Source organism: Sciurus carolinensis, chromosome 9, assembly GCF_902686445.1.
Source record: "Sciurus carolinensis chromosome 9, mSciCar1.2, whole genome shotgun sequence".
NCBI classification, from domain to species: Eukaryota; Metazoa; Chordata; class Mammalia; order Rodentia; family Sciuridae; genus Sciurus; species Sciurus carolinensis.
This window is the reverse complement of record NC_062221.1, coordinates 25,897,850-25,913,086: the sequence shown is the minus strand read 5'-3', so window position 1 is coordinate 25,913,086 and position 15,237 is coordinate 25,897,850. Positions and strand designations below refer to the sequence as shown.

The 15,237-nt window shown below is 48.8% G+C and overlaps 1 protein-coding gene across 5 annotated transcripts in view; it reads right to left on the bottom strand.

The window, feature by feature from the left end:
• Poc1a (POC1 centriolar protein A) overlaps window positions 1-15,237 on the bottom strand; it is a 97,625-nt gene that overhangs the window by 7,382 nt on the left and 75,006 nt on the right. For all 5 annotated transcript variants that reach the window (XM_047564103.1, XM_047564102.1, XM_047564101.1 and 2 more), the window contains one exon: window positions 14,380-14,523. In XM_047564103.1, coding sequence (XP_047420059.1) covers window positions 14,380-14,523 — 144 coding nt within the window. The remainder of the gene's footprint in view (window positions 1-14,379; window positions 14,524-15,237) is intronic.

The following is a 15,237-nucleotide window of genomic DNA, read 5'->3' as shown; positions in this document are numbered from 1 at the left end:
CACTTTGTGTTTGAGGACAAAGCAAGGAGAGGAGAGTGGAGTAAGTGTCTGGCTTACAGGGGCTGACCCCCAACACAACTCACCTGTCCTGGGGCTGGTGCTTAGACTGTCAGGCCTGGGAAGGAGACTGCCACCTCTGTGAGGACATACCACAAGACGAGCAATGGAAGTGCTTTCCAAGTACAAGGTTCAGCAGGTGCAAAGGCTCTGGGGCACACTGTTAGAACTGTCAGGAGGCCAATGTGGTTGGTTTGGAGTGGTTGAGTAGAGAAGAGAGAGACTGGTAGCCAGAAGGAAGATGGAGAAGGGGTCCCAGGGTTCTCAATCAGAAAAGGAAGGGAAGAGGGAAGCCTCTACTTCCTGGCATGGTGTCACTAGGATCACAGGTCTGAGTAGGTACAGCCAGGGAGGACAGTGCTCCCACATGCCTGGGGCTATGTTGCAGAGCACTGGCTCCAGAATGAACTCTGGGAAAAAAGATGCAGTCTGGGAATTGTCCACACCTGGTCCCACAAGTGGTAGGACAGGAGGCACTGAACTGGCACTTCAGAAACAGACCTGGGACCTCATAGCCAGGCCCCTTCCAGTAGCTGCTCTTCTTCCCAGAGCCACCATTGCCACCACCTTTGCTGAAGGTCCCTCCCATGAAAGATGGAGCCCAAGGGGTTATGGGACACTCGTGGAGACCCATGACTCTCCTACAGCATCCAACAACATCTCTCACACGTCAGGTGCCCACCACATGCAGCAAACAAGACACTCTGGCTCTTGGAGGTTTCGAGGCACCAATGTGGCCGCAGTACCAGTTCAGCTGAGCTGCCTTTTGGCAAAGCTGCTCCACTATCACTGATGGTGAAAATGTTGTGGGGAAGGAAAGAAGATTAGCTGGTCACTTTGTCTACATTTCTCAGACATTTGGCCAGATCCTTAAAAATACTTTCACGCGTGCAGGCCTCACCTGAGGCTTTCCCTCCACATCCCCATTCCCATACAGCTCTGCGGTAGCCCTTCTTCCCAGTGGTCCCTGCTCACCCTAGCCAGGGCACTTCTCCATCTTGCTCCAAGCAGAGGCCAAGGTGCTGCCTGGGTCCTCTATGGGGAGTGATACTGCTTTCTAGGATAGAGTCCCCTTGTGGCCTCTTACATGAGCTGGAAGACAGGTAGCATAGAGGTGAACAGGATGGCTGGGCCACATTGACAAGAGGCAGAGAGCCAACATACAGCCACATGCCCCTCAGGCACTCTGCCTGGTCTGGCTGATAGCAGGGAAGCCAGGAGACTAGGGCATCTCCATCTGATGGGGTGAGATGAGGGGCCACTGAGACTGATGACACAAGGGAAGTGTGTTAGGCAGAGGCATGGCACCTGGGAGAGGGCAGTGGGAATGTGAGCACGGCAGAGCCAGGCTGTCCAGGCCTCCCTGGACAGCCTGACTAGGGCACCACTGTTAGGGGTGCCCTGCCAATGGAGCTCTGCTGAGAGCAGACTCCTTGCCAGGTTCAGGAAGGCCACCCTGCCCTGCTGGATTCCTCCTGCACTAGGACACTGACATCCAGTCAACACTTCCCTGTTGGCACTCTGGGTCCAACTCCTGCCTAGCCTTCCCCTCTGTTCCCATCCTCACACCTCAGCTTCCTGGTGACTCTCTGCCCTTCTGGGTTACTGTTCACCCTACCATCCTCATTGCTTCTCCCTTGTCCCTTTCCTGTCCAAGAGGTCAGGGGTGAAGATCAGTCTGCCTTCCTTGCCTCTGGTGTGAGCCCTTGGGAAGGGCTGTCAGAGTAATTTCTAGTAGGACAGCTTCATCCTATGTGGTAAAAGCAGGGGCTCCAGAGCTGTATGGCCAGGGCTTGAGTCTCATTTGGACCACTAATTTGCCCAGGTGGCCTTGGGCAAGCCATCTGACTCGGCTTCAGTTTCTTCATCTGTACAATGCACTACAACATGCATATTAGTAGCTAATATTGATACAGTACTTGCTTTGTCAACTGGGCATGGGGAGCCCTGTGGATAATGTGACTCCTCCCAGCTGATGTCCTGGCTGTGCTTTGGGAAAATGGGGGGACCTGGGCACATATAGGGCTTACTGGGTCCCCAAAGAGGTGGCTTTAGTCAGGAATGGGAGGGTCTGAACCACTGGAGCACATAGTAGTCTGATTGCTTTTAAAAGTTCTCCTGTGATGGAAAGTTGCTTTTAATCATTTCCAGGATTGTGGTTGATTTGGGCTCCCCCAAGAGGTCTCCTCGGAGAGGCTGGGGTTCTCCAGGCCTCTCCTCCCCCAACACAGGAGTCAGATTTTTGGGGGGTAGAGGATTCCATCAGCCCTGGGTCAAAGGAAGAGGGTGTAGTCACCCTGCCACATCACTGGGGGCACTTGTACCAGGCCTGGGGAAATATCCTAGGGCTGGCCACTGGCTCAACGGTCCTGATCTCTACTGTGCTGAAAAGAATGTCTAACTTTCCTTGGTTTCATTGCAAAGATGGAAAATGTGGAATTAATCTCCCCTGTAGCATGGTTTTAACTTCACTCAGATTCTAAAGATCTAAAACAGATGCAATAAAAGGGGAGTCTCTGCTGTGGGGTCTTACGAGCTATCAAAACAAAGTGGGGCTGCGGGGCCCACAGACTGCCCAGCTTCGTTCTTGTCTCTTGGTCTATGTCTCTATGTGAGCATGCACATATATGCACACAGGCAGCCCTACATTGCTGTTGGTGACCTGGCCAGTCTGTGGCCATATGTTAAGGGTGACTAGGAGATGGAGGGACCAGTCCAGCTCCCTGGGAATAGGGCTTAGTTCAGCCCTTCCCACCACCCAGACTCTGCCTTTCACCAGTCACTGCCCCATGCCTAATGGTCTGTGCACAGGGCCATTAGAGTCTGAGGGTACAAACACTGGCCCTCAAACAGCCTAATATGTCAGTCAGTCTAGTGACAGCACAATGGAAACAGAGTTTTTATCTATTCTTGCATATGACTGTCTTCTGGTTCCCAGACAGCACTTGGCACAAAGGAGGTACACACTAAGTAGTGGATAGACAAATGTCCGGCCCTGAGCACTGTGCAAGTAAGGAGAATATAGCTCCTGTGCCTGCCAGCTGAGGTCCCCAAGACCGAGACTACATAGCCCTAGTCTGGAGATGAGCCCACCTGGCTGTGAGGAGCACTCACTGCAGCTTGAGCCCTGGACCTGGCAGGGGCTGGTGGGGGAGGGAGAGTGGGCAGGAAGGAGGGGCCAGCCCTGCTCCCCCACACCAGCCGGCCTTGGGTGGAGGTCTCCAGGCTTCAGCAGGAAGTGGGGGTGGACGAAGTGGGGGCGAGTCAGGGAAACGGCCTGGTTCCTCCCCTTCCATCTCAGGCCTGACTTGACGATGACTCAAAGCTTCAAGACCTAAACTTCAGAGGGAAGGAATGGAGACTCCTTGTCATGCTAGAGCCAGGATCGCACACTGTTGGTCCACAGTATACGAGTATCTACAGAAAATCTCTGGGCGCAGCAAATGTCTTTTAACCATTCCGCTTTACCCCACAGTCTGCTGTGAACAATACAAAGTAAGCCCTTGGTTTCTTGAGCCAATGGGTCCATGTTTCTGCTTCACGTTATCTCAGGGATATAGGATTTCTCTGACATGTTTGCCTTCCCCAACCCTGCCTCTACTGAGGATTGGCTTTCTACGGGAAGTACATGAACACTATTTTCTATCAGTGGATTAGCCAATAGATTAAGGAATCCTGGCTAATTTACCTTCCTCATAGCTTTATAACAATTCCGTTTAAAGAAACACAGTCTTTCCATATTATTGCTTCCCTTAAAAGAAAAAACTACAAAAAGTGGGATCGTTCACTACCATTGTAAAACCAATGCTCCTAGGACCTATGGGGCACTGCTCACATCTGAGGGAGGATCTAAACCACACCCTGCTCATACTGCCTGGGTTCAAACACATCTTTTCACAAGCCATGTGCGGACAGGCACAGGACTCAAGGCACAGGACACTAGTCATACTTGGTCATCGGTTCTGCTGTATTCTGATTCCCAGGTGGGTCTAACAGAGCTAAGCCTAGGGCATGAATCTTGGCCTTGGCCACCTTCTACATCCCATTTCTTTAGCTGACTTTCCCAACAATCCTTACCAAGTAGCTAATTTAGCAATACCCAATAGACCACAATCATCCCAAGTTCAAGAGACTACTTGGTACTTGTTGGAGGCTAGGAAAACCTCAGTGAAGCCTAACTTAATCAGACAATTGCAGGGAGAAAGAAGGACATAGGTCACCAGGGTGGGATCTTTTAGGCCTCCCCCTACCCTGTGAAGTATCCACTCATCCACAGTGGGAAAACCTGCTTTGCCACCTTGGACAGTTTTCTGGACCCAACACCTGGACCCTCCCCAAAGGCCATGCCCTGCTAAATTCAAGGCTTCTTCCTACTCACACTTCTCCTTCCAGTCAAGGTTCCTGTGGATCTGATAAGGGTCTCTGCCCACCATGCAGTCTTGGGTCAGAGGCTTCCTGCAGCTTTCCCTGGCCTACTACAGCAGTGCCTCATTGAGAAGAACATCAGGCAGCCAGTATCAGTTTTGGCTTGGTTAACTACAGAGCACGTAGGCCCATTTGGGGTTGCCTGTCATTAACACTCACAGGCCCTGTGGGTTTTGTGCTTGACCCTTCCTTGGAGGGCCCTCAGGTCCTCCAAAGAAATAAGAGCAAACTACCTGGAGTCCCCTCATCCTTCTCAAAACACATCCCAAGTCAGCCTTAATGAGTTGACCCTGCATGGGCCTCACTGCCCGACACTCCTGCCTGTCATCTTCCAGCCCTCCCCCCACCTCCAGGCCTGCTTGGAGCCTCAGAAGAAATCTCGAATGACCGACCATGAATATTCCCAGGCTTCAGAGGTAACCACAGCCATTGCCCAGCCCATCTGGCAGGCGGGGGCTTTCAATCTGCAGCTTCTTCAGGAAGTGGGGGTGCTTTTGCCACAACCGCAGACGGGATAGAAGATGGAAAGCAAGAGTTTTCTGCCAGATCCCCCATGGAAGCTGCCATCCAGCTCCCTATGCAATAACAAACACGAGCCAGTTTTTGAGTGCTGCTAGCAGGCTGTGCGCCATGAGAGGAGGCCGCACACTGCCCTGACTTGGGATTGGTAAGGTGCAATTTTCCCCCATCTTTCCTCATTGCAAAGCCAGGGGAACTAATGGATAAAATGCCAAAATGAGCAACAGGGCTGGAGAGGGGCCAGGAGTCTAGATAGACATTCTTCCCTAATCCCTCTGCAAGTGGCTAGAGGCAGGCACCAACTATGTCTCTGCCACCAATCAGTCAGTATTTTGAGTCCTTTGTCCTCTAGGAAGTACCTTCTTTTCATTTTCTTACAGTACTAGGGATTGAACCCAGGGTGCTCTACCACTGAGTTTCATCCCAGTCCTTTTTATTTTTTGTAATAAATAAGTTTTCCAGGCTGACCTCAAATTTGTGATCCTCTTCCTTAGCCTCCTGAGTCACTGGGATTATAGGAGAGCACCACCATGCCTAGCAGGAAATAGTCTCTTAACAGAGGGAAAAAGTCTTTTGCCCCAAACCCAAAGTGGACTTTGGCTGAAAAGGCAGTCCTTGACTATTCACAAAGAAAGATGGCTAAATCTACTCTTGTGGCTAGATGTCATGATGTGGAGAGGTTTGCTTTTGGAGAAACAAACAAACTACCACCCTGCAGGCCCTGCCTGGGAGTGAGGTAATGACTGGAGGGCTGTAAACAGGGATCACTGAAGGGCACACAGGGTGACTTCTACTCTATACTTTCCCAACAAATTGGGTCTGAGTGCACCTGGGAGGATCAACCCCCAGGGAAAATGGTGCCACTACTTTAGGATCTGGAGTATGCTTCCACAGACGACCGGTCTGCCTAACAAAGGACAGTAGGAGTCCCAGAGAGCAGTCAGACAGCCTGACTTGCAGTAGGGCCCAGCAATCCCACCTTCCCTACTAGTGTGAACTGGATGCCTCACCTGAGCAGACCATCTAATAGGGAACTGCCAGGACCCTGAGGCTGGGGATGGTTAGAGTATCCCAGCAAGTGGTTCAATTCTAATTCCTCAGATCAAACAGGCAAAAACTCCTGAGTTAGGTCCGTAGAACTGAATAATCTGTACAATTAACTGCCAAGGAGACCCAAACCAGCAGAGCTGGGTGGGCCTGGTTCCCACTGTGTGTGCCTCAAGTCCTGGAGCCCAGCTCCATGAGTCACAGGAACCTGAACGTGACATCACAGCATTGCTGGGGCCAGCCTGAAGCATTGAGTGCCATAAAAAACAGTTGGAGCAGGAATTTCATGGCTCGGTATTTTTAAAAAGCAGCAAGACGTGAAACTGGAGTAAAAAATAACTTCACTGTGGGATTCTGAGGCAAAACCACCAAGCTGCTTGTTGGATCTGAACCAGGCCCCTGCTTCCCAGGTTCCTGGGTCACTGTCCACAGCTCCTCACTCCACCCCTTTACCCTAAGGAAGGCCCAGGGCCTGAGTGACTTGCAGACACCTCTGTGACTCTTTTTTTTTTTTAAATATATATATATTTTTAGATGTTGATGGATCTTTATTTTATTCATTTATTTAGATGTGGTGCTGATAATTGAACCTAGTGCCTCACACATGCCAGGCAAGCTCTCTACCACTGAGCCACAACCCCAGTCCCTCTGTGACTCTTAAGGGTAACCAAGTCCTGGCTTTCTAGCCCCTGAAATCCAGGGAAGAAGCCAGGGATCTCATGCAAGAATGCTATATGGAGGAACAGTCTCTCTCTGCTTGATGAGTAGGTTTCCAGCATCTGTGAAAAGGACCCTTGAACACTTGGCAGCACCCCAACAAGAGCATGAGGGGAAAGAGCACCCAGATCAGGGCTTGTGCCTGGATCAGCACTGAATGCCCCTCATCAAGTAGACAGGCCTGGAGTTCCAGGCTAGAGTCCTCCAGGCATGGCCATCATGGAGGGGCCTGGCTTGGGGGCAAGGCAGATGAAACAAGACCCCAGGGCAAGTCCTGGCCCCACCTGAGACGCTGACCTCTGGAGCCCACACCATGACATATGTACAAGGATCCAGGTGGTCTGTGGTATAGGAGCAACAGGAGTGGACATCTCACAGGTCTTTACCTTCTGTACTAAAATCTCCACCCTATAAAAAGTCAGAAAGAGGCAAACATGGGTCACAGCAGCTGGCACTTCTGATTCTTGGTCCCTGCTTCTCTTCTTAGAAGAGAAGACTTGGGGTAGGCCTGGAAGCTGAATGACCTGAGGCAGCCATGGAACAGGTGTGTGTTGGACATGTGGGGGGGGTGGCGATGGGGCTGCAGACAGGCTCACAGCAGAGACCTTGCACCTTGAAGGACAGATGCATACTGAGTAGGGCACATTCAGCACACAGCACATACAATCCTGACCTCAGCCCAGTGCTTCCTGAGAATTCCCATATGGGTTTTGTTTTTTGTTTTTTTTTTTTTGTGGGTGGGTGGGTGGGTACTGGGGATTGAATTCAGGGGCACTGGACCACTGAGCCACATCCCCAGCCCTATTTTGTATTTTATTTAGAGACAGGGTCTCACCGAGTTGCTTAGCACCTTGCCATTGCTGAGGCTGGGTTTGAATTTGAGAGCCTCCTGCCTCAGCTACCCGAGCCACTGGGATTACAGGTGTGTGTCACCACACCCAGCTCCATTGGGGTTTTTTAAGGAGCAAAAAGTCCTCCAAGGAAAGTCTAAATTCCATTGTTAGGAAATAAATTCCCCCCCTAAAATCAATATGACAACTTGATTCAAAGAACAATTGTGTAAGAAATACACATCTTTGAAGAGTTTCAATCTTAGCCCTGTGCTAAGATTGAAAGATTCAAAGTTCCTATCTAATGGGTCTCGGGACCCATTCCTTATTTTCGATAACTCCACTTACACTCCAGGGCCTCTGTCATCTCCAGGATCCTCCTCCCTCCTTGAGCTGGGAAAGACCTCTTCTTTCTCTCCCCTCTCATTCTCCTGCCTAGTCAAACACTGTCATCTCACTGGCAGCTCAAGCCTTCGTGGGACTCAAGTCCAGAGGTCAAAGGCCTATGAAACGTCCACTCCTGTTGTTCCTGTGCCACAGGTTACCTAGTGCTTCCCTACACTGCTCCTCATACAATGTTGATTTACCCCTGCACTTCACCACAGCTGGCAGCAGCCCAGCACACCCAGTTAACCAAGAGCTTCACAATAGTGCCCCGAGGTCCTAAGCAGGCTTAACTATCCCTGTTCATAAGGGAGGAAACTGCCAGGCACAGAGGTACCCACCTGTAATCCCAGTGGCTCAGGAGGCCGACCAGGAGGATCTCAAGTTCAAGACCAGCCTCAGCAATTTAGTGAGGTCCTAAGCAACTTAGTGAGATCCTGTCTCAAAATAAAAATATATTTTTTAAAAGAGCTGGGATGTAGCTTAGTGGTAAATTGCCCCTCAGTTAAATCCCCAATACAAAAATTAAAAAAAAAAAAAAATTTAAAAAGAGAGGAAGATGATGCTATGGGAGTGACATCACCTGTCCAAGATCACCCCGATGACCAATAGTGGAGTTTGGCCCACAAATCCAGGAAGACAGGTACACCCAGGATGATGAGCAGATGGCTCACAATGAACCAACCTTGGCTGCTCAGGGCATGGTGTCAGATGGGATCAGGACCTGGATGAGCCCAGCAGAGGGACCAGGGAAGCCCTTCACGGCTACCTCCCTGTGGTAAGGAGGGGCCTCTCCTGCAAGCAAGGTTGCAGAAGCAAGGGCAAGCGCAAGCAAGGCTGTGTGTGCTCTCTGGGGCCAGCTACGGGGCTCTGTGATTCTGTGATCACAGAACCCAGAGCAAAAAATTCTGGGCTCACCTTTTAGGAAGGTCAAATTTAGTCTGCAGGAAACTAATTGCTGAAGCCATGCCTAACTCTACCAAAACTGTTTAACAAGAGAAGCTGAAGACCCACAACTCTGACCCTGTTGACAGGAGGATCAACTGACTTCTGACATCTCCGGCTGGGTGGACCCCAAGGTTGGTCCAGGCACAACAAGCCACTGTGAATACTCTATCTGTACCTGGCACAATGCTCAGGTGGGAGGATAAAGTCAGGGCTGCAAAGGGAAGTCCTGGGAAAACTGCAGGCCTCAGATAAGCATTAGGAGGAGGACAATGATTATGATGAGGATGTGAGTCCCATACTCTTAAGAACTTTCCACCTATCTATCAGTGATGAATCCACTGCAAGAGAAATTAGGAAAACTACCCCATTCACAGTAGCCTCAATAAAATAAAATAAAATAAAATACTTGGGAATCAACCTGATGAAAGAGGTGAAAGACCTCTACAATGAAAACTACAGAACACTAAAGAAAGAAATTGAAGAAGACCTTAGAAGATGGAAAGACCTCCATGCTCTTGAACAGGCAGAATTAATATGATCAAAATGGCCATACTACCAAAACTGTTTTACAGATTTAATGCAATTCCTTATTAAGGTTCCAATGACATTCTTCATAGAACTAGAAAAACAATTATGAAATTCATTTGGAAAAATAAGAGACCCAGAATAGCCAAAGCAATCTTTAACAAGAAGAGTGAAGCAGGAGGCATCACACTACCAGAGCTTAAACTATACTACAGAGCATAACAACAAAAACAGCATGATATTGGCACCAAAACAGACATGTAGACCAATGGTAAAAATAGAAGACACAGAGACAAACCCACATAAATATGGTTATCTCATACTAGGCAAAGGCTCCAAAAACATACATTGGAGAAAAGAGCCTCTTCAACAAATGGTGCTGGGAAAATTGGAAATTCACATGTAACAAAATGAAATTAAACCTCATCTCTCACTTGTACAAAACTCAACTCAAAGTGGATCAAGGACCTAGGAATTAGACCAGAGACCTTGTGCCTAATAGAAGAAAAAGTAGGACCAAATCTTCACCTGTTGACTTAGGAACTGATTTCCTTAACAAGACTCCTAAAGTGCAAGAAGTAAAATCAAGAATCAATAAATGGGATGAATTCAAACTAAAAAGATTTTTCTCAGCAAAGGAAACAATCAATAACGTGAAGAGAGAGCCTACAGTATGAGAGAAAATCTTTATCACATGCACCTCAGATAGAGCATTAATCTCCAGGACATATAAAGAACTCAAAAAACTTAACTCCAAAAAAACAAATAACTCAATCAACTTGAAGAGACACTTCACATAAGAAATACAATCGATCAACGAACATATGAAAAAATGTTCATCATCTCTAGTGATTAGAGAAATGCAAATCAAAACACTCTAAGATTTCATCTCACTCCAATTAGAAACAATTATCCAAGAATACACGCAACAATAAGTGTTGGTGAGGATGTGTGGGAAAAGGTACATTCATACATTGCTGGTGGGGCTACAAACTGGTGCAACCACTATGGGAAAGCAGTATGGAGATTCCTCAGAAAACTGGAATGGAACCACCATTTGACTCAGTTATCCAACTCCTTGGTTTATACCCAAAGGACTTAAAATAAGCATACTACAGAGACACAGCCACATCAATGTTTATAGCAGCTCAATTCACAATAACTATGCTATGGAACCAACCCTTCAACAGAAGAGATAAAGAAAATGTGGTACATATACACAATGGAATATTACTCAGCCTTAAAGAAGAATGAAATTATGGCATTTGCAGGTAAATGGATGGAGCTGGAGAATATCATGCTAAGTGAAATAAGCCAAACCCTAAAAACCAAAGGCCAAATGTTTTCTCTGATAAGTGGATGCTAATTCATAATGGGGGATGGGGGAAGAATGAAGAAACTTTGGATTGTGCAGAGGGGAGTAAGGAGGGGATAGGGTGTGGGGATAGAAGGACAGTGGAATGAGATGGACATTATTACCCTATATACATGTATAATTACACTACTGGTGTGATTCTGCACCATAGTTAGCCAGAGGAAGGAGAAGTTGTGCTCCATTTGTGTACAATGTGTCAAAATAATTAGTCATGTATAACTAATTAGAACAAATTTTTTTAAAAGTTCAAAAAAAAATAGAACTTTATGTCTAAAAAAACAATTTGGGGAGACCTGACCGGGCCAGGACAGCCTGAAGACTGCCTGCTCAGGAGGGCACCAACAGGCAGGAGATAGGATCTTAAAAGATCACCCAAAGCCTATTTTTCCATATAAATCTACTTCTGAAAAATAGTTTATCTTCAAGATTCTGCAGAAGTCACTTCCCAGGAGTGGAGCCATGAAAGCTCTGTCTCTCGCCCAAGTACAGGTCTCTCTGGGTCCTCACTCTACCGCAGGCCTCCACCTAGGTCAGGCTCAGACTCTATGTACTTCTGAGTCCTGGGCTGCTTCTTTTGTTTACCCCACACCAGCGGTCCCATGGTCTCTTTGATCTGGCATCCTGGGGTCCCCCTAAAACACTGTTCCTAGCTATCTCCTGTGGTCCCAGCTATCTGCTCCTCCTTGGGGTCTTGGCTCTGACATCAACGGATTTGGTTCTGGGAACTAGCTAAGGGTGGAATTGGGTGTCTATCACATGGGAACCCACAAATGGGCTCTGTGAATGTGTGCAGAGGGAACCAGCCACCTCTGCCCTATAACCAAAGAATGGCTCTCCAGGACAGGGTACGGCATAGCTGCATAAGGTAATGGGAAACTGAAGAGGTACTCCTGGTGCTATCATGAAGCCACCAACCCTGCCAAGCCTTGGACAGTGGTGGCAGCAGGCGCATCACAGAACATGTCAGTAGCATATGGCTTTGGCAGGCACTGCTCGACAACTCCACAGATGGACATTTAATCCTCCCAGAAGCCTGTGAAGTGGGAGCTGTTATCAGTTCCGTGTTCCAGATTCAGAAAGTGAAGCATGGGGGACTCTGACTTGCCCAAGGTCACTGAGCTAAGTCATAATGAAGTCAGACATGCTCTGAGTCACTCCTGCCCATGGGCTCCCTGGGTTTCTTGGCCTCAGGCCTTTGCTTTGCAGAGGTGCAGAGACAGAGTCTCTGGCCCTCAGAATTCCTTGCCACATTGGGCCATACCCAGCCTGTTGAGCAGTAAGGCAGCTTTGAGGAGGTCCACATTCATATCACCCAGGGGTTCTATGACTCACTCGGTAAACATCCCTGACCACTGCCTGGCCATTGTCATCCCCTTGGTTCTCCCTTGGAAGGATGTTTGGTAGGAAGGAAGTACAAAGGACCTGGAAGACCCTGTTTTCCTCAAGGTCACTTTGAAGCAGACTTCCTCACAGGGAAGGGAAGGGGCAGTGAGGCAGAGGCAGGACAGAGCAGAATAGCATGATTCAGATGGACATTATGAAGTAGAAGTCAGTGTTGGGGTGGCTGAGAGGCCCCCTGCTCCAAAACACAGAGGCACTTCAGGACCAAGCAGATGGTGAAGAGCACCTGCTGAGGGGTGGCACCCAAGGCCAGTACCCACAGGCTAAGTGGGGAGCCTGGCTTCACAACCCACTTGGTAAAAAGGATAAAAATGACCACTTGGCTCTATACTTTAGGGGAGGGCTGGGGCCATTTAGATCATTCAGAGAGATGATTGCTATAGGCCTGCCCTGTGCTGATTCCATCCCAAGAGGAGGGGGCAGGGAAGCCTAAAGCCCACTGGTAGCAACAGCTCTGGCTGTGGCTGTAACACCTCAGCTAGAGTCCCAAGGCCAGGAGAGAAATGTGGGCCTGGAAAATAACTAATGGCCAGCCTTAGGATAGCATGACCAGATTAACCCAAATGCACCTTGTACAAAAACCAGCTGAACCTCAGGTGTCCTCTGTGGAATCCAAGTTCCTCAGGACACTTGGGTCCATTAGGAATACCTCACCTTGCGGCATACAGGAACACACAGACATTGTTGATTTTGCAGAACAGGCAACTGGTTGATGTCTTGGCATCCGGCAAGGGGTGGATGTGCAAAGGGATGATGGTGAGGTTGGACAAGGGTGCCAGAGGGACATCCAGACACCAGTGCCAGGTCACAGGAGAGCCATCACTTATACTCTATGATGCAAGTTTCTTGCAAAGTTACTATCAGACTCCTAACTGCTAACACATAACAAAACCTTCCATGTGCACCCCTAAAACAGTGACAGGAAATGTTTTTAGTGCTATACTCCTCTGGATCCAATGAAGCTATTTTTAACCATCTTCTCAGACTTAATTTCCAATTTTATCTTATAAAGTTCTAATTGATTCCACCTCCCCTGATCTCTCACTTGATGAGGCTGTGAAGAACATAGGCGGTTTCTGACAAGTTTGAAGTGTCTTTTCACGTTGCTCACATCTCTCTTAGCACCGGCCTTCTTCCCAGGGGTTAACAGGCTCTCCAAAATGTCTATGTACTGTGCCCCAGAGTCCTACAACCCTCAGTCACTGAAACCTGGCCTCTCCCTTGTATGAATCCGTTAGGGGGCCCAGGATGTACAGTCCTAGCTGTTTACTGAGACATGCCATGGATGATGTGATACAATGTGGAGTCTGTCTCACTTAGCCCAAGATCCAGAGGCAGAAAGCAAATGCCATCATTTCAGTTGTTTCTGTCAGAGACATCAAGGATCCTGTGCATGCCTCCTGGGGCCTAAACTGGTCTCCCTCTCCCCACTTTCACACCTTTCTTTTCCTAGTAGGCCCCATGTACCTCCCACAGCCTTGTTCTACCATGTGCTGGCAGAGAGAGGGTCTACAGAGTCCCTGCCTGGTATCAGGAGCCAAGGAACCAAGGTGTTGGAGGACCTTCAAATCCTGCCTTGCTCCCAGCTCCATCAATGCCACATGCCAGCCACCCTGGGCTTCGTTCAGTCCCTCGACATGCCCACTGCCTCCTCCAGACCTGCAAGCAGACTGCTACCTCTGCCAGAGCCACTCTCACTCCCTCAGTGAGCTGATCCACTGGGCATGACCCCAGTGCTAACTGTCACCTCTTGTTTGAGCATTTTCTCTTACTGAAACTGCTGCACTATGAACTTGCATTACAAGTTATCATGGTAAGCTCGAGTTGGGGCCACATCTGTTTTGCTATGAGGGTCACAGTGAACAGTGTTGATCAGCTACCCAGAGCCAAGGCATGGGCCAAACACTTGGAAGAAATTCGTATCCCTTAATCCTCACCATGAATGAGGGAGGCAGAGCCCACGACCACCACACATTACAGATAAATATACCAGAATCTCGGGAAAGGTACAGCTAATTCATTAATTTGGACTGAAAAATAAATCCATATTAATTATATATTTTTAAAAATCCAGCACCTGCTGACCAACTTCAAATGATCCAAATGCTGGACCAAATGTGGGTGACTAAGTGAACTCACCCCATGGCCTACCTGAGTGAGGACGTCCAGCTGGCCCACGATGTGCTCCAGCGTGCTGGTCAGTGTCTGGGGCATGCTGATGGACTCCTGGGGCTGGCTCTGCACTGACTCCAAGCTCCTGCCTCTGCCCGGTGGGATGGGGAAATCCACTTCTGGCTAAAGAAGAAAAGACTCTCAGTCTATTCAATAAGTGAGGAAAGAGAGAGAGAGAGGAACAGCCCCTCCAAAGGATCACATGGAAAACCACCAGCAAACTTGAGAAAATGTCTTTAAAGTGTCAGTAAGAAATGAAGAGTGATGGGGTTCCCACATTGGGGCCCACACATTCATCTTTCTGAATAGAAGCTAAGAAGAATGGTATCAGAACACAGGTGGTCTAGGTTAGAAGTGGCCTGGTGAAGAGGCAGGTAGGCCAGTGGGTACCCTCTTGGGGGCCCTCAAGGAGGCTGGCCTGACTTTGAACTGTTCACTCAGGGTGCACCCACTGTTCCAGGTAGGGCTAGCGACACTGAAGACCACCTGGTCCTGAAGTTGCCTCTCTCCCCAGTCAGTCCTCTCCAATTCCCCACCTGCAACATGGGATGCTCCAGGTTTCACCAAGGCCTTCCCGAGGGTCTAGAAACTGTGGCCCAGAATCAGCAGTGAGGGGATGTCCCAATTTTTCCCTGACCCAGATCCCCTGGGAAAACAAAGATTTTTCTGTGAATGTCCTGGCCAGATGGCTCGTGGGAGTTGGAATCCATAGGACAGAAATGGCTGGGTTATTCTCAACATGACCCCAGGAATATGAGGTGCTCAGTGTTTCTGCCTAAGGCCCTTCAGTCTCCTGAATCAGAAAAGTTGGGTCCCTGCTTTAAACATAGATGAAGG